Source organism: Apus apus, chromosome 1 (genome assembly GCF_020740795.1).
Source record: "Apus apus isolate bApuApu2 chromosome 1, bApuApu2.pri.cur, whole genome shotgun sequence".
Lineage (NCBI taxonomy): Eukaryota > Metazoa > Chordata > Aves > Apodiformes > Apodidae > Apus > Apus apus.
Window position 1 is genome coordinate 62,212,189 of NC_067282.1, and position 22,807 is coordinate 62,234,995.

A 22,807-nucleotide genomic window follows, 5' to 3' on the forward strand; every position below is an offset into this window, starting at 1 on the left:
GAAGTGACTGGTGGGTGAGTCAAAAAGTAAGGGAAAAGAAGGATGATCAGAGCTAGAATTGCAGGACTTCTGATTTAAATTATAAGGAAAGACAATTAACATGAAAAATAAAGAGCATAACACCTCGTTCTGGGCGCCAGCCTTGTTGTAACACTATTTTTCACACTCAGGCTACAACGCTCCAAATCATGGTATTTTTGCCCAGGAACGCGGTTTCAGTCCACTTTGCTCATAGTTTTTCACCGGGCACACCATTAGCCTCTGTTCTCTAGACCTCCCTGATGTTCTCCAGGCACTAAGACAAATCCATCAAACTGCTTCACATAAAAGGGTCGAGGTACACAAAGTAAAGCGAGAACATTACAGTATCTTGACTTACTTTTTCCCCTTTCTATCTGCTTAAAAAAACACAGGTATGCATTTTCATAAAGATTTGGACATATCAGGAAGGGAGTAATTGCAAAGGAGTGTCGTAGTCTGAAGAAAGTATTAACCCTAGGGCACAGACCTCTGCTATGTTTTTCCTAATTGTCAAATTGAATTAGGACCTTCCCATTCTTCTTCCACCCTTTGTGCCTCAACACCAGCCCTTCTGCACAAGCTGTGAGGGTGACGTGCACCAGAGCACACCGCCTAAAACACGAAGGACAGCAGGTCACATATGCAGCAGTTTGATTCATCCTATGGACAGCTTATAGAAAGGAAGGCTTTGGCTATCAAAATGTGACTGTCAGTTTGATTTTCCTTGTCATCAGCACCTGCCATCACAGAAAGACCTGATGCAAGTAACTTCTGCACAAACTATCAAGCTGTTTTTAGCACAGCTAATGGTTAAAGCCTCCCTATATTGAAAAGCAGTAAGGGACTGCATTATGCTACACAGTAAAAACCTTTACACCAGGCTTTGGAGGAGAACAAAACACAGATGAATCAAGACATCTAACCTAACACACTTAGCACAAAGCCACAATTGCAGGAGCTGAAAAGCCTGCCTTAAGTGCTTCAATAACAAATATTTTATTGCAACTTGAAAGATAATTTGTTAACTATGCAAACCATCCTGTGTGTGTAGTGGCCATTAATGGTTCCCCTGCAGTAACTGTATGGAGCCAGATCTACAACAAAGGCTTGCAGGTTACAACTGGGATTTAACTGCAGCATCACATTTACCTTCTTATTTATGGAGTCCCCCCTCAAAACCAGTAACGCTAAGTGCCCAGTTTTGAGCTTCACAGTCTACTGAGAGCTATAAATCCATGAGTTTCAAATGTAGTTATGCTTTGAATAAAGAGGAGTTTGCTTTGTTCAGTATTTTACTGCATGCTGGCCTGTATTTATTGCTACAAAGAAAACCTTAGTTTGCTCTGGGAAACTAGAAAGATAATAATGGTTCTGAACTGCAAGCTGATGTTTTTTATTGAACCACATAAGAAACTTATTCCAATGATAACACATCAAGATGAGTTCAGCACAACCAGCTGGAAAAGCTGCCCACAAAACTCAAGACATTTATAAAGCAAGCAGACATTGCAACGACCAGCAATCCTGAGTGACAGACCCCTCACTCAGCATCACCCCAGTTTATGGGGCACAGAGCACATCCCTCCCTACCCAAATCCCTCTCCTCCAGGGCAGTCTGATCTCCCAGCCTGATGCTGAGTGAGATGGCTGCGCCTCGGGTTACAGCACCAGTCTGCAAGTTCCTCTCATTGCAAAACAAAAGCCACAGCAGCAACTCGAGTTCAAAAAGCCTCCATAAAGCGAGGGGGAAAAAAAATTACAAGAAGAGTATTTCAGAGGACAATAACAAACACTATGTGCATACCTGCTGACCAGGTGTCTGCTGCTACTCCGTGTACTGAATCTGGAGAGATACCTCAAGTCACTCTTTCCTTTTTTGTTTTCTTCCCCAAACCCCAGATTATTTTAACTCTCCAAATGAGAGGAAATAGTCAAGATCCAAAATGCCTTAGGAGTTTCAGCCTGCGTAAGATTTTGGGACGGCCTTATATTTTGTTAAAAAGTGGTTTTGAAAGAAACATTTGTATTTTTACTGTTTGTTTCTCTCCCCTGCCTCCCAAAGAATCAAAACAAGAAAACGCACCAATTTTTAAACGCACCCATTTTTAATCTCCTCACCTTGCATTTTACCAAACGGACATGTACCTTACATGAACCTTGCTGTTTTGATTTATTTTTGCACCAACGGACTGAAATAACCTAAAGAAGACTCCCTTAGCCACCAAGTCCTGCAATTGTCCCCCCTGAAGGCGCTGAGCCTGCAGCTCCCTCCAGCCACGCTTCTGCAGAAATCAACTGCACAGCCCCTCGTCCTCAGAAAATGGGGAGAAGAGAGGCAAGGAGGGGACTGGCCAATTTAGGCAAGGGGCCCCCCATCCAGCCCTTGCAGTTCATATTTAGAGCCCGTCGGCAGCAGCAGGACGCCAGGCTGACTGTCAGCCACAAGGAGGATTTCCTCAGCCAGAAGGCAGCAGGGATTGTCCCCGCTGCTGGGGAAGGATGCTTGAGCCCATGCCCCGGGATGGCTGCTCTGCCCTTGCCACTTCCCCGGATGTACTGGCCACCCGCTTGCCCAGTGCAGGATGACCAGGTGTTTTCTGCTGAAGAAGCTTCCCCCCAGGCAGCTCTGAGTGAGGTGTGGGGTCCCAGCAGAGCGCTCTGCCTCCTTTATCTCAGCAAGACTCTGCAAGCATAGGCTCTAGCCTGACTTTGTCCCAAAATTTCTCACTGTGCCAGGGGTGTAGCCCTGATCATATCCTGGGAAGCGTGTAGCAGCAGGGCAGCTGGCCCGCTCCCCGACAACTTCAGCAGAACAGATGCCAAATATGTAATTGCTCTATTTACCCAGAGAAGCAGGCTCCGCACCGGAGACAAAGCACCTGTGCAGGGCTGCAGAACACACAGATCCTTGCAGTCACAGGAGACTGACGCTCACGGCTAAATGTTGTCACCTCGGCCACTTTCAGGAATGGAGAAAGAAACCTGGCCTGGAAGCACCCATCACCCGCTAGGAAACCAAGTAGCTTTCGGAAAAACTGAAGAGAAAGCAAGTTACCTTAATACCAATGGGCATCCGAGTCACTCCATCACCCTTTCCCCAGCACGCGCCTGCCCAGCAGCTAGAGCTACATGTGGTCAAAGCTGGTGAGACCCTCTTGTCTCCCCTCCCTTGCTCCAGGGGCATCGGGGTGCTGCCCCGGGAGCAGAGCTGCCTCTGCAGCCCACCAGCCCACAGGCCCGCACAGGGTGCCACCACGGCAGCCCCGAGGCGGCTTGACCTGGCTTCTCCCGCAGCTTTCCTCCAAAGGCGTGGTGCAGGGCTGGAGGAATTCGCGGCAGCAATCAGGGGCAGGCAAGATAAGGCGGTCTGTAGCCAGGCTAAAGTCTGTGCGAAACAGCAGCCAGCTGGAACCTGCAGCCCAAGCCACGCAAAATCTCTCTTTTCCCTTCCCTCAAGCCCAGGGTTTGACATACTAGTGCAGTACTCGCCAAGTGCTTTAATTTGGGACATTTCTTCCCAAGAAGCAACTTCTGACGGGTGAGGCTTCGAGACGCTGGGCAATTAGTAGCACAGCTTTCTGAAACCCGTCCCCATTAACCTTTCCCGAGGATAAGACAACTCGGTAATTGTGGGATAGGCATCCTAAAACTACAGGGATCTCGCCACATCAACACCCGAGGTGACGCGGTCCCACGCGTTGCGGACAGCCTCCCTCTGCGGGGAAGGACAGCGTCTCGCGCAAAGGACATGAAACCGCGCTCGGCTCAAAACGCCCGACACCGGAGCTGCACCGTGCTGCCTCCGGTTCGCGGCGACGGGGACCCCCAGGCCACCCCGCCGCTCCCCGCAGAGCGGGGAGGGCACCGGAGGACGGGACCTCAGCTGCCGCCATGGCTCTGCCCGACCGACGGACGCGGAAAGTTGCCCCCGCGCAGCGGAAACTTCCCGGGGCGAGGGAGAGGCAGGGCTGCAAGCCCCCGGCCTCCTCGGCGGGACCCCATCCCCGACACCGCAGCGCCCAGCAGCCCCCACCAAGGCGCCTTTCCCGCCCGGCGCTGCCGCCAGGAGCGCCTTCCCCGGGACGCGGCGGGGCGGTTCCGGCAGAGCGGGCAGCAGCCGTGGGGCAGCAGCCGGTGACAGCGGCCCGGCCGCGCCGCGCCGCAACAAAGCACCGCCCTCGGCAGCAACCCGCCGCGGGAGGCGGGACGGGGCGGGCGGCCGCCGATTCCTCTCCTACCTGTTACAGGTCATCCCCGCCGCCGCCACCCCCAGCATCCCGCCGGCGGCCGCCGCTCCGCCGCGCCGCCCCCGGGAGGAGCCGGGCCGGGCGCCGGTAATGGCGCTGGGCGGCCGCAGCGCCGCCACCCGCCGCCGCCACCAGGGGGCGCGCTCCGACCGCGCCGCCGCCGGGAAGCGCGGGCAGATCCCGCCCCGCCGAGGGCAGCGCCCGCCTCGGCCCGCCTCGCCACCTCCGCCCCGGAAAGGTAGGGAGGTCTCCGCCCAAGGTTGGGCACCCAGGTACCCCTGCCGGGCCCCTGAGCGGGCCCGTGGGGTGGGGGGGCAGGTAAGGCAGCGCAAGCCCGTGGAACCGGGGTGTTCGCCGCTCCCCGCAGCCGTGCGGGGGGGCTGGTGGCGGTCAGGGCGCCCTGCAGGGTGAGCACGGGCAGGTCCTTCCGAGCGTCTGTTGCCGGGTGTTTTCCAGCACAGAAAATCGCCGTCAAAATACTTTTAAGAGTTATTTTTTTTTACGTTTTCTCACGTGTGGGTGTGGAGTGCGGTCTTGTTTTCTCGCTACGGCGCCGCCGCCTCGAGGCATCAAGTACCTTTAGGGGAGTGTTTGCCTGGAGCAGGATTCCGGTTTTAATCAACATTCTGTAAATTTAAACAGTACTGATCTGCAATCACGTGAGGCAAGGCCAGCACCCCGCTCAGGTTCAGCTACATGCTTCAGAAAGTAAAGAAAAATAAGGAGCCTTTCCGACAGCGGAGCTGGCAAACCTGAAGGCAGGGGCCCTGCTCTCCTCAGGGAGGAGGAACCTCGTTCCAAACCAGACCAGTTTCAGAGGCTTACAGGTGAATGAAAAGAGCATGACAGAAAATGCAGGATTATTAAGGAATTTGCATCACCACCCGTTGCCATTCTTCATATCTGAACAAGGAAGTGTAGGCTTTCAGGAAGAGAATTCACAACAGATACTTGATCGATAGGCCCCAAGCATGGTTGTGGACAGAACTACCACTATAAAAACACTGAGAGCTCAGACTGTTGGCTTTTTGTTTGTAGGCAGAGGTCCCCTCTGAAAATCAGGAAACACTCCTTTAGTGTGAGGGTGAAGGAGCACGGGCACAGGTTGCCCAGCGAAGTTCTGGAGTCTCCAGCCTTGGAGATAACTCAAAAGATGTGCAGACATGGTCCTGGGGAACTGGCTCAGGGTGTCCCTGCTTGAGCAGGTAGGCTGGACAAGATGTCCTCCGGTGGTGCCTGCTAACCTCAGTCATTCTGTGATTCTGTTAAAAAATGAAACTTAATTAAATCCATCAAGGGCAAGTGTAAAGTACTGCATTTGGGGAGGAACAACCCCAATGTCTCAGTACAGGTTAGGGGCTGACCTGCTGAAGAAATAAAAAAATAAAATATCCCCAAAAAACCCCAAACCAAAACCACCCACTCATTTCAATGAATCTGTCAGCAGAGCTTCCTTGTATCATTAAAGTGATTCAAGTACTCATTCTGTGCCAGCTGAAAATAATAGTCCCCTTTTGGTTTTTTCTAATGCACTTCAGGCAGTCTGCCATTGCTTGTAGGCTGCTTTATGAATATCTTTAATTAACCTCAGTTTGTCTGCAAGGACTTTGGGCTCTCTCCCATTGCCTACCCTGGGGAGCTCTATGAGGCTGTTTCCCCCAGATTGCTGAGCCCGGGTGAAGAAGCAGCAGCTCTGACCAGGACAACCTGAAACAGGGGAAGGTGAATGGGCAGGTGTGTGGCTACCAGGGCAACAAATTCCAAAACAGTAAACTCTGGAAATAATTAACAGGCAGGGTCTGCCAGTGAGTGCAGCCTTTCCTTTAGAGACCACATTAATAGTCTTAATGGCAAGTGAATTGCACCATGTGCAGTTTTCCAGTGCTTTTAAAGATGTCATCCCTAGAGCCTAGCTAGCAATATAACCTCAAAGTAGCAAAGGCATTCATGGAGAACAGGGAAGCCTCCCCCAAGCATGTACGTATGCCAAACACTAAGTACTAGCAGCTTTTGGAAGCACCGTACCAAGGAAAACCAGGAGTTCAGTTACAGATTGTTTCCTGAGGCTCTGTGCATTTTGCAGCAAGTTTGCACCTTGGCTTTGAGGTCTGATTTAAATTGTTGTTGTGTCTTGCAGTACCACAAAAGTAACAATTCTTAATTGTTATTAATTCTCCTTTACACAGTACTAGAGCATGCTGGCATTCTAATTAACTTGTAAAATTTGGTTGAGAATACTCAGGCAAATAATTTAGCAGGATTCATAAACACACACCGCAAACTCAAAAGAAAAAAAAACAGGTCTCTGCTTCCAGTCCAGTGCAATGAAAGGCTACGACCATTTTCTTCCTATGCAGTTTTAAGAAAATATGGTAATCTGCCTACTTACTTCTGCTTGCAAACCGATCACAATCATAGAATGGGTTGGGTTGGAAGGCACCTTGAAGATCATCTAGTTCCAACCCCACTACATGGGCAGGGACACTTCCCACTAGATCAGGTTGCTCAAGGCCCCACCCATCCAGCCTTGTCTTGAAGACCTCCCAGGAGGGGGCATCCACAGCTTCCCTGGGCAACCTGTTCCAGCATCTCATCACCTTCATAGGAAAGAACTTTTTTCCTTATGTCCAATCTGAATCTCCCCACTTTAAGCTTCAAACTACTGCCCCTTGGCCTCTCACTATACACCCGTGTAAAACAAAGTTAAACATTCTATTGCTAATGTACTTGGCATCAGTAGGAGAAGTGTCATTATCCCCAGAAGACAAGTGAGGAAACAGAGAAATTGTAATTAAATCCACAAAGGAAGCATGTGGCGAAGCAGGAACTCTGGACTCTGTGTCTCCAGACCACCATAATAATAGAAAAATTAATGTTTTGGGTTTTTTTCCATCCTGCCATCTCTTGCTGCTAGATTAGAGCAAAAAGCAGTTTTCAGTAGACACATGCTTTTCATGTTCTTTTTCCAGAGTGCTTTAAGTCTTCCATCACTGTTGACATGCCAACATCTAGAACTGCTGCTGGCAGTGTTACAAGTGACAGCAAGTAACTTTACCCATTGAGAGCTACACACATTATCAGCCTTGCTGACACCAAACAAGGCCGTTACTGTAGGCCTGGGGAAGAAGTGTGAAAGGAAGGGTTATTGGGGAGACAGATGAGAAAAAGCCTCCTTGGTGAAAGCATTTGCCTGCCTCTCTCTGATCACGAATGCCAGCATCTTTGTGACTTTTTTCATTTCCAAAAGTGTTTTATAGTTTTGCCATACTGACAGGAATCACCTGAATAAGTAACTACCACCTGTGGTATTTGCTCTAGCTTTTGCTGTCTCCGAAAACTTCATGCAACCAGGCATGGTATATACTTCCTCGTGTTGTTATGAACTCGAGTGCCTGTTAAGATAGCAGCCCCTGGTTGTTTACTGTAAGATAATAAATTGATTTCAAATGTAGACTGTCAGGGTTCCTCATGTCATACTTCCAAAGCTGTGAAGGTAAAGCAACAGCACAGGCTTAATTGACCATTTAAATATGAATCATTTTTCAACAGTGTCCAGCTAAGCATTCCTAGTAAAACCTGTAATGAATTCACAAAGTAACAAATTAAGGTGTGACATTCTTGCTCACCATTAATGCATTTTCAAAATTCAGTTGTAGAAATTGAGAGATTTTTACCACTATTTGATTTCCATTAAAATGTTGCTTTTTTAAAAAAAAAAAAAGTATCTATTTTACTCAGAATACCAACAGACTTATTTTAGTGATTATTCCAATGTCTCTGTAAAAGGAAAGTCAAATTCCTGCTTCATGCATTTTAGACATGCCTAGTATATTTGGCTTGATCTTTTTTTGGGAGATGGAAGGAGACAGGAATGTAACTTCTATAGATCAGTCTTACAACCCTGCAAAATTGATCATTAAAATTCCATACTTAGCAGCATAAATTTCTGCATCATGACAAGGTCAGTAATTGGACAAAAACACTAGTGGCAACAGAAAAGGCTTGTGGCAGCACCACTAAATAGGTACTTAAAAAGGTAACTTAATGGTTTTTGGCAATCATAGTATTACTCTCACATTTTTATTTAAGCTTGCGTGCTACTTGCATATAACAGGAATATGGAGATTTCTCCACACCAGGATCTGTTTCTCAGGGTGTCTATTCCAAACAGAAAACTTAAGTCTACATCAACAGATATAGCTATAAAAAGATTTAATACACAGGCATCCTTTCTGTTTATCAGACTATTCTCATTATGGGCCACCTATCATTAAAAAAACACTCCGCGAGCCACTCCAAATTCCTAACCCACCCATCCAAAGTTTTCTAAAGTGATCATTGTTCTGCTGCAGAATGTAGGGAACAAATCTGATGGCAAATCCTGGTGATTAACCCACCCAAGTTCCAACCTGAAGTAATTTAAGTATCCTTTTTCTAATTTAAGCTTTTTGTTAGTGTAATTTCCATACTTCACAGAATGTCACAAAACCTACTGTTACTTGTCTGGGGTTTTTTTTGTGAAATTCTCCTCCTGCAAGAAAAGTAGGATATATCCATTATCACCCACTGCTGTGCAAACAACTGGTTTAACCTGTTTCCAAGATAAAGACTAATTAGGGCAGGGATAGAACCACCACATCAACAGGAACTGTTAAGATGTTTGTTCCCTCCAGTTGCTTCTCTTTTCCACCCTTCTAGAGGCTATACCCCTCTGCCCATGCAGCAGTGACCACCCATCTGTCCCCTTGCAAAGGCTGGCTGCAGCTGCAGGTTTAAGTAAATGGTGTGACTACTTGCAAGAGGAACATGAATTAGTCTGTAGAAATATTTGGATGCTAAAAGCCAACATTATACAAATGGCTGTCTCCCTTTGCAAAGGAACACTGAGCATCAGTAACTTAACTCTGCAAAGAGGAATAATGACACTAAAACAGTACTGAGGTAAAAGCCTTCTTCTGGAGTTCTGTAATGATTTCCATGGTTTTTACTTCTGAGACATTCTGCATACTGCAAAGGGCAAGAGATCCAAGAACTAATATATATCTCCACTCCGGAAATGCTCTGAGTGTTCTCAGAACAAGCTTCGATTTCTAAGCAAGTAAGCTTTCAGATGAAACAATAAAAACCCCTTAAAGCCTATGCAGCTGCTAGCCAATGTCTATCAATCAACACTTTCAAAGGCCATTATCAGAGGACTGGGACTGTGCCCATAATAGCACATTGTTTTTTACACTCATTACCTTTACCTTGGAGTTTTAAGAAGCTTACAGACTGACAGCAAAAGGAATCAATGATTTGCCAATATCAAAGTGGATTTAGTTACTGGAGTTGTAACTGATGAGCATTTTTCCCATTTTGTTTTTACTGTTGTTCTTGGTCTCCATTATTCAGTCCAGCCTTGATTGTCATGATGAGTCAGAGGAATGCAAGACAGGAAGGAGGCTCTTGGACTCAAGACACACCTTCTCATCCTTGAAAGACAATATCAATTTTACATCAAGTTCAGTTTGAAAAACAGTCAGATAATTTCCCTTCCCCTGAGCATATATGCATTTCTGTGAAAGCTGTTAGAAGTTGACTTTAATTATCAGGATTTCTTTTTTGACTGCTTTATAGTAATTTGTTTTGTCAATTTCTTTTCTCACCTGATGATCCCGTCTGACCCCATGTTTGTATAAGCATAGCTTAGCAACAAATGGACAACAAAAATACACCAAGCTCTCACTTAAATCAGTCTGACAAACCACCTAGTCATCCATACAGCAACTAATTTTTGCACTATGACAACTGTGCAGATACAGAAAAATTATCACAAGGCATTAGGGAAGAGGTAGCTCTGTCCACTTCAAAGAACAGTCCTTCTAAAAAAGCACACTAATGCCTTCTGCATTACTCCTTCACATAAGATATTGTTGGTGACAATCTAGTAAAACATTTGAAGTAATTTAAATAAGACTTTTTTTTTTACCCCTAAAAAAACCATAAACTGATTTCCATTAATTCAGAAGTGTCCATAATTGTCACTGTGTTCCAAAGTAAAGGCTGCAGCTACTATTCCAAATCCATAAAATCCTCTCTTTGAATACTATGGTAAACATACCCTTGTTTTCTACCTTGCACCTGAGCAGCATTTTCTCAGGTAAGAACAGGCATTCAAAGAAAAAGAAAGGCACTCTGCTGGATAAAGGCAAATTTTATTGAAGTGATGGCCACAGGAAAAGGCCAAAGACGTATTTCCAACCATAACACTTCTCTATTCAGACTAACAATTCTGAAATTACTATAACAAATCATTTTTACCTCTTCATACATTTGGTTTCTCAGCTTGTGGGGAGTAACTGCTATTTGCAAGGCTCCTAACAGATATTTTCACAGTACCAGTAATAGTAGAACTAGCAGGGAAGTCCTGGTGCACTGGGTGAAGCCAAGGCATATGCCAAATGAAGCACCGGTGATTAAGCTGCTTTTAAAGCCACTTAGTACAAACTAAGGAGTTTTCAAATATTCCCCCACAATTCTGGGATATTTTGTCTTTTATCAAATCTAAAGGATGGAGGGCAATAGCCAAAGGAAGATTTAAATTTAGAAAATAATCTAACAAGGTATTCTCTCAATTATGCTTTCGGCAAGGGGGGGGTCACAAAAGTAAAAAGCAACTCTACTCTCCCATGTATGACTTCTAACACAGGCTCCTTTTGCATATCCTGATCTCCAGATCCAACTGGCCACACCTACCTACACTACAGTCTGACAAGCTCTGGCCTTTCTCTCTTTCAAATGGAGCACATTTGGCTTGTACAGATGGGTCTCTTCAGGGCGAAGGGAAGACGGGTGGCACATGACTTGTTCCCAGTATGGCCAGTACAGGTAGTTACAAATGCAGGTACAGTGCACACACAGGCCTACGAACTTAAAATTACTCCAATTTTTTTGCTTTTAATTAATACATACCCTGAATAGTGACTGGAGAGTTTTTTGGTTGTTTTTTTTTCCTCTTTTTTAATGATGCCCTCCTTAGGCTTCAGCTGAAAGACTGACAGAAGAGTAAAATTTGGTCCTAAGCTTGTAAACTCTTTGGGCAGGGGTTATATTTTCTGGGAAACATCCTAACAAAATTTTTGCAACTGTAAAGAAATAATCAAATAAAAGAACCAGAAAGCAAAGTCAGCACTGTGCTCTTCCAAAAAAGAGTACCACAGGATATCAAGAAGCAGCACTACCAGTTACAATTTTAAATTGCTTTTTGAAAGCAAATCACAGCTACAATGCTGTACATTACAAATGCAAATATATGACATATAAAAAGTTTTCTATGCAAAGTAATACTGCTTCCAGTCCACATTCTTCTATGCATTTACTGCAAGTGCATATTAAACTTTTATATGTTTGCTTACAGTTTATTGCCACAAAGGTAAGTCCTGGCAATCTCAGCAACAGAACACAGCTTAGTAGCAGTTATTAAAATATCTTTACATTAATTAAGATCTTCATCTTCCATTGTAAAAATATATATATATATAGTAATGCAAGGGGTGACCACTACATTCATAAGTACAACACTTGAGTTTTACGAAAAACGGTGAACATGCAACTCAAACCTGAAGTCAGTCAGCAAGCAACTGGTATTTAATACAGCCAGTGATATATGTTACTTGCATATATTTATTCACAGCTTACAATGTTAAATAATTGACAGTTCTGAAATATGTGCATTTTAAAAGGAACCTTCAGAGACAGCGGAGCAGACATCATGCAGAAGAAACTAAATCAGGTCAGCTGCAAACCAAGTTTGAACTAAGACAAAGTCGTACCCTTCCACTCATGTGCTTCCATTGTTAAAAATCACAGCAGGAGAATGACTTGCCCTTATTTTTATGCATATTTGAAATCTCTTCTGTTTCTGTTTTGGCATTCTTTTGAGCGACACTAAGCAAATCCAGCTGTGAATACAGAGATAGAATTCAACATCCGAGACCGGGAGCAAATTGTGAATGCTGAAGATATGGTAATCGTTTCAAAGCAAATGCAAGAAAACCTAAACGTAGCTTCATGTTAGCTTTCTACGTTTCCAAAGTACAGATGCCTAAAAGACTCATCCCCACACTACCATTTATCGGTTCTGTGATCCACAGAGAGTGTTTTCCCTGGTAGCACAAACCATAAATATTCCAGTTAGATCACATTTTGGAGGGGGGGGGAAAAAGTGCTTAAGGTTCTGGAAAGGAATTAAAATATCTAAGTAAAGCCTGCTGGCTTTGTTAATTGTGTACTGAGATATATATACAAGCAGCAAGAAAAACAAAAGCACAGTTACTGAACAGTTTATTCTCAATCTGTGCTGCCTTTCTGCTGTTCTTATGTCCAGATTAATCTCAGTCCTGAATAAGGTAATATTAAAACAATCAGCATCATTTCCTCAGGGGCTCAACTAAGATAGCCAAGAAAGAGTACTGTTTCATATTGGCATGTATACCAGGGAATGATTCACTGTAAAACAGCACAGAGAGGAAGAAAATAAGAATGAAAAAGATAGAAGGACTCTTGTTGGAAGGTAACCAAGGTTTAAAAACTTACATATTTTAATAACTTAGAAATAAATTAAGATGGTCAAGGCCAACACAGGCTAGAAAGGGGCAAAAGAAGACTTGAAGCGAAAAAAAGGTGTTGTGTTGATAACGGAAAAAGTAATTCTCTGGCAGAGATGTATTTTTCTTGGAAAAAGCCCCAAACATTCAATAACCTGGAACAGAGATCTGTGCAAATGATATGTGCAAATGCAAGGAAGTGAGAAAAGGATAGAACATCTTCATTCATTAGAACATTTAAAAGATGTATCTACTGACAAAAGTTCTGTCGTTTTCCCTCAGAAGTTATTGTCAGGAGTCTGACCTATGGACTCAGATTCTTTGGTGTCTTCCATATAATTAAGTCAGTATAAGTAGTCTTTTCATCAAAGTATAGGCATCACGACAGTACTTGAAACATTTCTTCCTAGTCTTGAACACAAACTCCCAACCTCAGGGTAAAACACCATAGCTCAAGCCCTTTCTCCCAAAGCTACAGCTGATGTAGGACCTCCTATTCTTGGAGTACTATCCCTTGACTTCCAAAGATGCCATTAATCTCTACTACAGTATCATGCCCCAGATGTACCAAGCATTATACTTCATATAGTTTTAGGCCCCCCTCTACATTTTGTGGACCACTGCCTTCATATTTTCAATCCAGCTTTTGGAAACAAAAGATGAAAAATTCAGTCAAATCAAAGAAGAAAATGCCATTTCTGTCTCTTAATGATCTTATATTTTGTAAGCATCACCAGAGAGGAAATAATTCAATTTTGATTTCTTCAATGTGCAGAGAACAGCACTAACTATATAAATTAGTAAGCTGACAAAAATATGTGAAAGAAACTGTAAACTTTTCAAAATGCTTGACGTCTATAAAGTGTAGTTATTCCAGTTACTATACCAGATCAAGTTTTCATATAAATAAACAAAAGATCTGTCACAGGTTCATCAAATTCTGCTTCCAAACAATTTGCAATTAATTTGTCAATTCATATTATACTTCTGATCATCAGCTTTATCATGTACAAGAGGAGTAAGTTCACTGCTCTCAAAGCATTAACACAGGACAGTCTTTTGGAGCTACTACGGCTTCTTTCTTAGAAGAGCCTAAAAAGCTGAAAATAACACACAGAAATAAAAACCTCTAGTTCAATGGTACAACACCATCAGATTGTTCTTCTACTTTTTTTTTTTCCAGCTGTGGAATGTGTTTAAAGATTCAGCGTTTCCACTGTCTCATCGAAGTCCTGACCAGCTGTGAAGGTATGAAGCCCACCCAGAGGGCCGTGAGGTACTCTCTTCCTCACCTGAAGGAGGAAGAAAAAACATGAACTAAGTTTGTTACATTAAACATTGCGTCATTTGGTTGCACGACTTTGTTTCCCTGCCCCGCTCTCTGCTTTTTCAAAAGCTGTCCTTGTTAATTTGTTGAAGAGGTAACATTCAGTACTCACTCCCAAGCTGCTAAAGATCACGGATTTTATCACTAAATCCAGTTTACTTTGGGTACTTAAAGGACGTTTTAAAGATGCCATTTATCCAGTCGGTGTTCCTTAGAGTGGCAGAAAAACATCAAAATGCTATGGACTTAATTAATTTCTGTCTCATCTTTCCAAATGCAAAGACTACTTTGCAGTGGCAGTACTTTGCCACTTTGCTTATTCATGTGATTTTGCTCAGACGTTTTAAGTGCTTGGATATACACACATGGTACTTACTCTTTGTATTAATTTTAAAATATATGTCAGTTGCTAATGAAGTACAGGAAGCTACAAGTTGTTATTGAGAAGCAAGAAACATTCGAACAAATATTTGAAATGAAGTTGCAATATTATTATACAGTCAGCTCCTGGGTTAATTTTTTTGCAAAGCCTTAACTTTTTCCTTCCTTCCCTAGTTCCTTTATTTCTTAAACGAAAAGCATGTTCTCCCAAATAATTTTTTCAAGTTAATATATTGAAACTAATATTTCAAAATATTTTGAATAATATTTTGAATATATTGAAACTAATATGAGAGGACAACTTAAATTACCTTTCTAGAACATCTGCCAAGAAAGTAATTAATTTATAGCAACTGCTATTTTAAGGTCATTCTGACAGAAAACTTTACTCAAAACATGAACCCATTCAATTTTCACAACTTACTATCATCTTCCTAAAATGTGTTTCAGAAAAAGTTATATTTCACCTTAATTTTATTTATGTTTTTTGGGTGTTTGTTCTGTTTTCAGAAAACTGAATACTACCTTCTCAAGAGAGCAAAATGGTTTTGTTGCTAGCTCACCAGCATTATGCTGCTAAGGTTTGTTTTTCCTCAAAGTTCTACATAAAAGAAAGCACAGAACTTCAGTTGCCTTTATTCCCACTCTTTTTTGTGACAATGTTTTGAATACCACCTACCTTGGGCAATTGCAACTAGCTTCCCCTTCTCTTCAGGGCTGAGCTGCAACATGGTGTCTATTACTGGGAGAAGCCTTTCTTTCTCACTTCCGGATTTTAGAAATATGAACTGCAATAGAACATTCTTCAGGTATTCTAGATTAGCCACAGACTTCTCTCTCTCTTGATTTCTTTCCAATCTTCTTATTTCGTTCTTAAGAAGCTGCAGATGAGGGAAAAAAAGATGCAATACCGTTTGCTTCATATAGTGAGCAATTGAACAAAGCTCTTTTGACAAGCTAAAAAGTTAATTACACAGCTTGCTTAAAAAATAATAATGCATGCATAGAAACATATTCTGGACAAAAGTCCAGTGAAACTTGAGCATGTGATAATGTTGTCCAGGAATAACTTCTTGATCATAAGTAACATTTATTTTTTTTCAATAAAATCTGTGCAGTTGTTACAATGATACATGGTACTAACTATTCAGCTTTGAACAGTTAAATAAGCAACATGGATCAAACATTTAAAGTTATGGATCATTAAGAATCATTTTATAAGAAGAAAGTTTAGCAGATTTAGAGAATATGGTAACTTAAAATTAAAAAACTCTTCCAGAAACCTCAAGGAGACACAAACAAACCAAACCCTGTAAGTCGATGTAACTCTAAATACATATCTTCTTTTAAATTAAGACAGCTAAAAGGGGTTTACAGGAAGAGAAACCAGACAGTGCTTCCCTTGGGATTTACTGATTTTATCTAAGTGAAAACAGCAAAGGCACCTTACTAAAGATTACACTTCTAAACTCTTAAGGTTTTTGTAGTAGCTTTTACTTGCCCCACTCCCTGACTAGAAACTGGTGAAAAAAAACCCTCAAAAACTGGAACTCAAAAACATTTTTGGTATTAAAACTTGTCTAGGAAACAGAGCACAGAAATTAGAGCTGTTGTCACATTTCCTGCATGTCTGCTAACCTTTATTTGTTCCATTAGGATTGCATTGGTTGCTTCTGATTCACGAAGTAATTCATTCAAGTGATCAGCACTTTTTGCTGTTGTATTTAGTTTCTGAATTAGTTCATCCTTGCTGAGTTCTGTTTGCCCCTGAGATGGTTCTGGAATTAATTGGAAAAGAAAACTGAGAGAAGGAAAAAGCACTTCCATCTACTTTAGAATAACTTAACATTAGGACTTGGTTAACGTAGCTTCCTAGAACAAAATCCACGCAAAGTCAGATAGCAAAATTAACAGGCATCACTGCTGCTGCTGCATGCTTGTTTTGTGATCCATTTTTGTATATGTATTAGAAGCAGACTGGCAAATCAGTTCTAAGTACGTCAAGATATGTGGTTTTAATTTATCCCTTGTTTCCTACCCATAGATGGAGATTTTCAACAGCTCTCCACAAAGTGTTCAGTACACTTTTAAAATGTGATTAGATGCTATCATGTATTTTTCTGCTTTTTGGGGGACTCATAGAACATTGTTCTTCATGCTGGTTTTCATTTTCCTAGAAAAAAAACTATTAATAAATTCCTGTTCTAATAAGCCACATAAAATGAACAGCCATTTTATCCTTTCATATATTAAGAGTTAAAGCAGCACTTAATTGTGTCTAGTAGAGACTAGTCCAGAATACAAAAAGTTCTGTAACTACTGACCAGCTTTGTCCATCCAGTCTTTTCTTTTAAGAAAGTCACAAATGTAACATCTTTAAGTCACTAAAAACTGTTGTAATGTTTTATTTTTAGTCAACAACTCAAGGATAGAACTCTACAGACATTCAGGACAGTGTAAACTGAAAGGCACTTAAGTAGACTTGTGTCTTGCACTTGAAAGCATGAAAACACCATGTTCTCGGGTATTTTGAGGGCACAAGCTTCTGCAACTTACATAGGCAAGTGCTTCAAAAAGTCACATGTTCTACTTACCAAATTTTGCTTCTGGGGAGTTCAGAAGTTGTTCCAAAGATGGTACATGGGCACTGGCTGAAGAGACAGACTCTGTGTCTGTTGTTTCCATACCTTCTCCCTCTTCCCTAGCTACCGTGTGCACATCAAGAACGGGAAGGTCAGTGTTTCGCCGTTCTCGTAAGTTCTTTGTTGCTGGATTTGAAACAGCTGGACCTGCAAGACACTTACTGATGTTTATCATCAGAACAAAAGAGGTAGGGCTGTTTCATAGGTGTGACTGTCTCAGACTGGAGATCAGTACATAGAATAATTTTCAAAAAGGAAGGGAAGGAAAGGTGAAATAAAATTAGAAAGTCGGATACATGCATAACCTTTAGAATAGAAAATATAGACTTTTGTCTCCAAATAACCATTCAAATCAAAGCCTGTTTCTAAATCCAAACCTGACTGGCAAGTCTTATTTCAGCACCTATGAAACCTTCATGCAACTCTTCCTGAAAACATGTTGTAGCTATGATGAGTATCGTATGTTCTTAATGCAAAACAGAACTAGCTTTTCTTTCCACCTGTCCTCTGTTCTGAGTCAATAGTGTGTGTGCTATCCTGGTACTTCAGTAACATATGGAAAGAGTAACACCTTCAACTCTTACTGCTGCTCAGCAAACATCCAACTAAATCCTAATTAGTAACCCTGCAGATATAAAAATAGCATTTGAGCTTGAACACAAGTAAAAAATTAAAAGAATACCAATACCAAACATAATTAAAACAGCTTTTAGTATGCTTTACCCCTCACACTGGAGGCAGAGGTCCAGCATGCTCCAAAATCTGAGACAAACTTGTAAGAAGAGCATATTTACAAAATAATTTCCCTCCATCTGTGTGACAATGCAAGTACTGCGGAAGAGGTAACAGTGATGCAGATTCTAGAACTGAACTGAATAGTTCTAGCTGGAAAGAACCTACAGTGATCATCTAATCCAACTACATGACCAACTCAGGGCTAACCAAAAAGTTAATGCATGTTGCTAAGGGCATTGTCCAAATGCGTTGGACAGGCTTGGAGCATTAACCACCTCACGAAGAAGCCTGTTCCAGCATTTGACCACCATCTTGGTAAAGAAATGTTTCCTAATGTCCAGTCTGAACCTCCTCTGGTGCAGCTTAGAATCATTCCCATGCCTTCTATCACTGGATACCAGGGAGAAGAGCACAGGACCTCCCTCTCCACTTCCCCTCTTTAGAATGCTGTAGAGAGCAATGAGGGCCACTCCTCAGCTGCCTTTTCTCCAAACTAGACAAACTCAAAAGTCCTTCACCATTCCTCACAGGACATTCCTTCCAGCTCTTTCACCAGCTTTGTTGCCCTACTCTGGATGCATTCAAGTACCTTAAGATTCTGAAGAGACAGTAATAACAATGACACATTCCTTACTTGGCATCAGTGGATTGATACAGTGTGCTGTAGATTCTCCAGAAAAAGTTCCTAGTGTATTACAGAACTACATACTATATGCATTTTTAGATTCAGATTTAGATACACGAATTCCTATCTAATCCAAGAAAACCTGGTATTAGGACTGAAAATTACCTCTAGTGCTTGGCTCACTCTTGAGATGGAAGAGCTGAGCTTCTACTCTGGACAGTTGCTGCTGAAGTGTCTCTACTGTCTTCCTGTGCTCTTCTTGCAGGTTCCTGACTTGATCTCTGAAATTGTTCCGGAGAGCTTCGTTCTGGGCTGTCAGCTGACTCAATGTCTGGGCATGCTCTGTTTTCATGACCATGTTCTCAGACTGTATTGTGCAGAGCCTGAAAACAACATACACACAAAATGTTAGAAAGGAACAGCAAAGCACTATCATTTTTACCTTTCAAAATCTGTAGACATCAGACTAGTTTTCAGTTGTCATGTGTATGATTATCCTAGAATGATCATCCAAATTTTTACATTTAAATTCCTCTTTTTGCAGGGAAAATTTAAGTTACACTTATTACCTATCACATGAATACACTATGCTATACAAACTCCTGATTTCTATTCCAGAACACAGAATTCAGACATCTCCAGAGAAAAAAAATTAAACCATTAGAGGCAATGTGGTCTAAACATTCTTAAAGTCTAAAATTGCAACATGACTGTTTCTAGTGTCATACAGGGCACGTAACTTACTTTATACTCTACTTCCATTAACATTTACCAAACAGTTATGCAGGACTTCTGAAAACATTAAGTTTCTAAGAAGCCAAGTTTAATTTTTTAAGCTTCAACTTTCAGTGCAAAAGAGGGTAGAAAAGTGTGGTTTTTAGCAATAAAAATGTCAGTAACACATTAATTGTACTTGGTTTGGAGGTACTCTAGAAGCATTACAAAATTGTCAAGCAATTAATGCTTAAAAAAATGTTAATTTTTAAATCTGATAACTCACAAGTAGAAAGCTTGCAGAAATCTCAAAATTCCCTGATCAGCTTCTACATTGTTATCATTGCAGAAACTTCTGAAGGCTGATGAAAACTAGCAAACGAAAATTCTGAAAATTCCTTTAACTTTCTCAACAGTTATGCCTTTTCTTTGGGAAGTACAGTTACAGCCCACTGCATGCCCAGCCCTTAAAGTTCACACAAAATACAGTATATCTGTTTATTGGCAGACCATACTTTTCACGGAGTTCTGCCTCTTTTGCAACAGTCTCTTGCAGCATCTTATTGTGTCTTTCCAGCAGTGTGTCATGGTCAGACTGCAATGCCTGGAGCTCAGATGCATTCATCTGTGAATTATGTTGAGCATCTTGCAGCTTAACTTTAAGTTGCTCTATCACCATTTCCAACTGTTCTCTATAAGGGGGAAAAAAAAAAGAAATAAAACCCATATATTTAAAAATAATTATAGTATTTCAGAACCTATATTATACCCATAATATTTTGGATAGCTGATACAAATTCCTTATTTAATAATTAGAGCAACAGAGCACCACTGCCAAAAGAATCTTAGAATGTGACTGCAAGACAAACAATGAGGAAAGTCCTGACTGTTTTTCAATAAAGGTACAAGGAGATTTATCACATCACATCTGAACTGCTGGGAATGTAACTACTGGGGTGGGGAATGCGACTGCTACCACGTTCTACTTCAAGCTGATTTGGAGGACCAAGACAGAAGAATAAGATGTGGGATGCAAATGGGAGAAACAATTTCAACTTCAAAGTGGTGCAGATTTTTGTGTTCGTTTGTTGTAAATGCACATCAGATCAATAAGACTGAATACAAGAGACAAATGGTTGGAGGAAGAGTGAAGGACTAGAAAGCAACCTCAATCCACATAAACAGATAAACTATGTTGGTAAGAAATAAATCAAAATCACACATACTAGGAGGAAAAAGTCCCAAGTCACACACATTCTCCTTTTATGCCTTCTGTATTTATATATGCAGACATCTCCATTATCTCCCAAAGTCTATCTCATTAGCCCTTAATGCTGATACCTGGAAATAATTTCTTTTAAAACAATGTGTCATCTGTTTATTGTTTTGTTTCCAAGGTGACCATCTTTCACAAAAACCTAACAATACCAGAACTTTCTAAAATTCTGCAAAAAGGAGAGACAAAGAAATGCAACTCCTGCAATTTGCTTGCTTCAAAGAAAAGAAGGGGTAGATATATTTAAAAAACCCCAAACAAACCGTAACACCGAAGTCCTCTAACAAAGCAGAAGTCTCCCTCTAGCGGGCTGTCAGCGACAATTGCACCTACTGTTTTTAAGATCTGAGTCAGGAGGGACTTTTGACATCTCACACCTAAAGGCCCAGTCTGTCACCAAGGACAGCTAACAGTAACTTATAAAAATAACTTATAGAAACTGATTTACTTCAACAGTGCGTTCATACATTTTTCTGACGTGATTCTGAATTTACCTGCTTTGTGTCTTATACTTAAATGATTTTCAAGGAACTTCTGGCAGAGTCTTTTCTCACGTAACAGATGATAAGAACAGTATTTTGTAAATCTGCTGGAACTGATGACTAAATTGGCAGCCAGAGCTTTAGCCACACTAAACCATTCCTTCCTGAAGAAGTTAAAAATGAGCTCTGCTGAACACTAACAATCTGCTCTTATTAGTTTGAAAGATCAGTTTGCTGCAATACCTATGTCAGAAAAAATGACATGTCAAGTCTACACAGTGATGCTGGCTAAATTCTGCTTACCAGAATGAGAATCCTCCAGACACCTTACTTCTTCCTCTGACCATAACAACAGGTGATTACACAAAAGTAAATGTTAAAAAAGACCAATCAAGGAATTAGGAACTAACACAGTAAAACCATGGTACAAACAGATGATCTATCTTCTGTTCAGATAGGCAGGGCCACAGTTAGATTACAGATCAGATTAAGTTTATAGAAATAAAGAGCTGGTTTTGTTTGGTTTTTTTAATCAAAGTGACTGGGAAGCAAACTGCCACCTTCTGATATTTTCATTATTCAAGCAAAGAGATAAACAGTAGAATGCACTTGTTAGTCAGCAATTAGAAAAGTAACCTGAGTATCAGTATTCTTTGTATGCATGTAAAATTTTAGTTTTACCTTTCTTGCTTGGCTCCCTCAGATTCTGTCTGAGAAGCAGATTTATTCTTTTGCTGTTTTAGGACATTATGAACACGGACTTTGTAGCTCTCAAATTCAGATGTAACAGATGCTTGTTCAGCCTATCACAGAGAAAAAAAAAAACAGTAAGTTATGCTATCAACTATTAGTCCCTTATTTCTCTAAAATGAAATGCAGCTTATGTTGGAAAAAGAAAAAAAAAAGGAACACCTGTTTCATTTTCTTCTTTTAAATAATCAAGTTTGTGACTAACCCAATAGATCATGTTTCTTTAGAATGTAACTGAATATCATAAAATGTGAAACTGATGTTCAACATACCAGTATTAAAGAAAAGAAAGAATACCTGCAAAAGCAAATATTGCATACAACAGAGATTCACAAGCAAGGGATTCTATCAAGCATCTTTTAATGAAGGCAAAGGTGAAGGAAAAAAGCAATAGTTATGTTTTATATTTATACTACTCAGGTGACAAAAATCTAATATGCCTTAAAGTTATGCATAATTGTGAGAAGTCAGTCTTATAATGCTAATACACAGCACAAGATATATAATATACTAGTTGATTTTAAGGGTGTTTGGTCTCCCTTCTCTTCTAAATTCAGGTGATAAATAAGTTTCTGTGGACATACAGAAAATTACCTCACAACATACAACTTCATCCTTGATCATACACTATACAGCAAGAATTATTCCCATCCTTCAAGAACTCGTGCTGTATGTTTTTCTAAGAAAACACAGATGCAGGTTTTCATTCTTGAATTTTAGGAGAAACTCATGGATTCATTAGTCATCCTTGATGATGACTAAAATGTCCTTGTCTTCAAGAGGAGAGTTTTGGAAAGTTTTTCTTCACCTGAACTGGTGAGTGAAATTCCACAGTGCTGAACCTGTCTAGCCACTGCTCTGGCTCTTCTGAAGCCTGTAAAATTTGTGGGCATTTTCCTTAAATTAATCCTTTTCTTCCAGTCGAACTATGTGATCTAAAACATTCCTAAGTCCTCAGGTAAACAGCCTTAAATGTCAACATGACTTTTACCTTCTAACCTACTATCTGCTTCGGTGCACAC

General features: G+C 41.3%; 3 protein-coding genes across 4 annotated transcripts in view; 1 reads left to right on the plus strand and 2 right to left on the minus strand.

Moving 5' to 3' along the window:
* Window positions 1-4,317, minus strand: part of LIMS1 (LIM zinc finger domain containing 1) — a 74,960-nt gene extending 70,643 nt beyond the window's left edge. Inside the window, exon 1 of the mRNA XM_051616795.1 lies at window positions 4,260-4,317. Within this exon, the coding sequence (XP_051472755.1) occupies window positions 4,260-4,297 (38 nt within the window). The 5' untranslated portion in view covers window positions 4,298-4,317. The remainder of the gene's footprint in view (window positions 1-4,259) is intronic.
* SEPTIN10 (septin 10) overlaps window positions 1-22,807 on the plus strand; it is a 963,730-nt gene that overhangs the window by 595,917 nt on the left and 345,006 nt on the right. The gene's annotated exons all lie outside the window — the stretch shown is intronic.
* GCC2 (GRIP and coiled-coil domain containing 2) overlaps window positions 10,444-22,807 on the minus strand; it is a 30,799-nt gene continuing 18,435 nt past the window's right edge. For both annotated transcript variants that reach the window (XM_051616674.1, XM_051616665.1), the window contains 7 exons: window positions 21,717-21,838; window positions 19,793-19,969; window positions 18,729-18,946; window positions 17,156-17,350; window positions 16,200-16,339; window positions 15,241-15,442; window positions 10,444-14,145 (listed from right to left, as the gene is read on the minus strand). In XM_051616674.1, coding sequence (XP_051472634.1) covers window positions 14,075-14,145; window positions 15,241-15,442; window positions 16,200-16,339; window positions 17,156-17,350; window positions 18,729-18,946; window positions 19,793-19,969; window positions 21,717-21,838 — 1,125 coding nt within the window. In that variant the 3' untranslated portion in view covers window positions 10,444-14,074. The remainder of the gene's footprint in view (window positions 14,146-15,240; window positions 15,443-16,199; window positions 16,340-17,155; window positions 17,351-18,728; window positions 18,947-19,792; window positions 19,970-21,716; window positions 21,839-22,807) is intronic.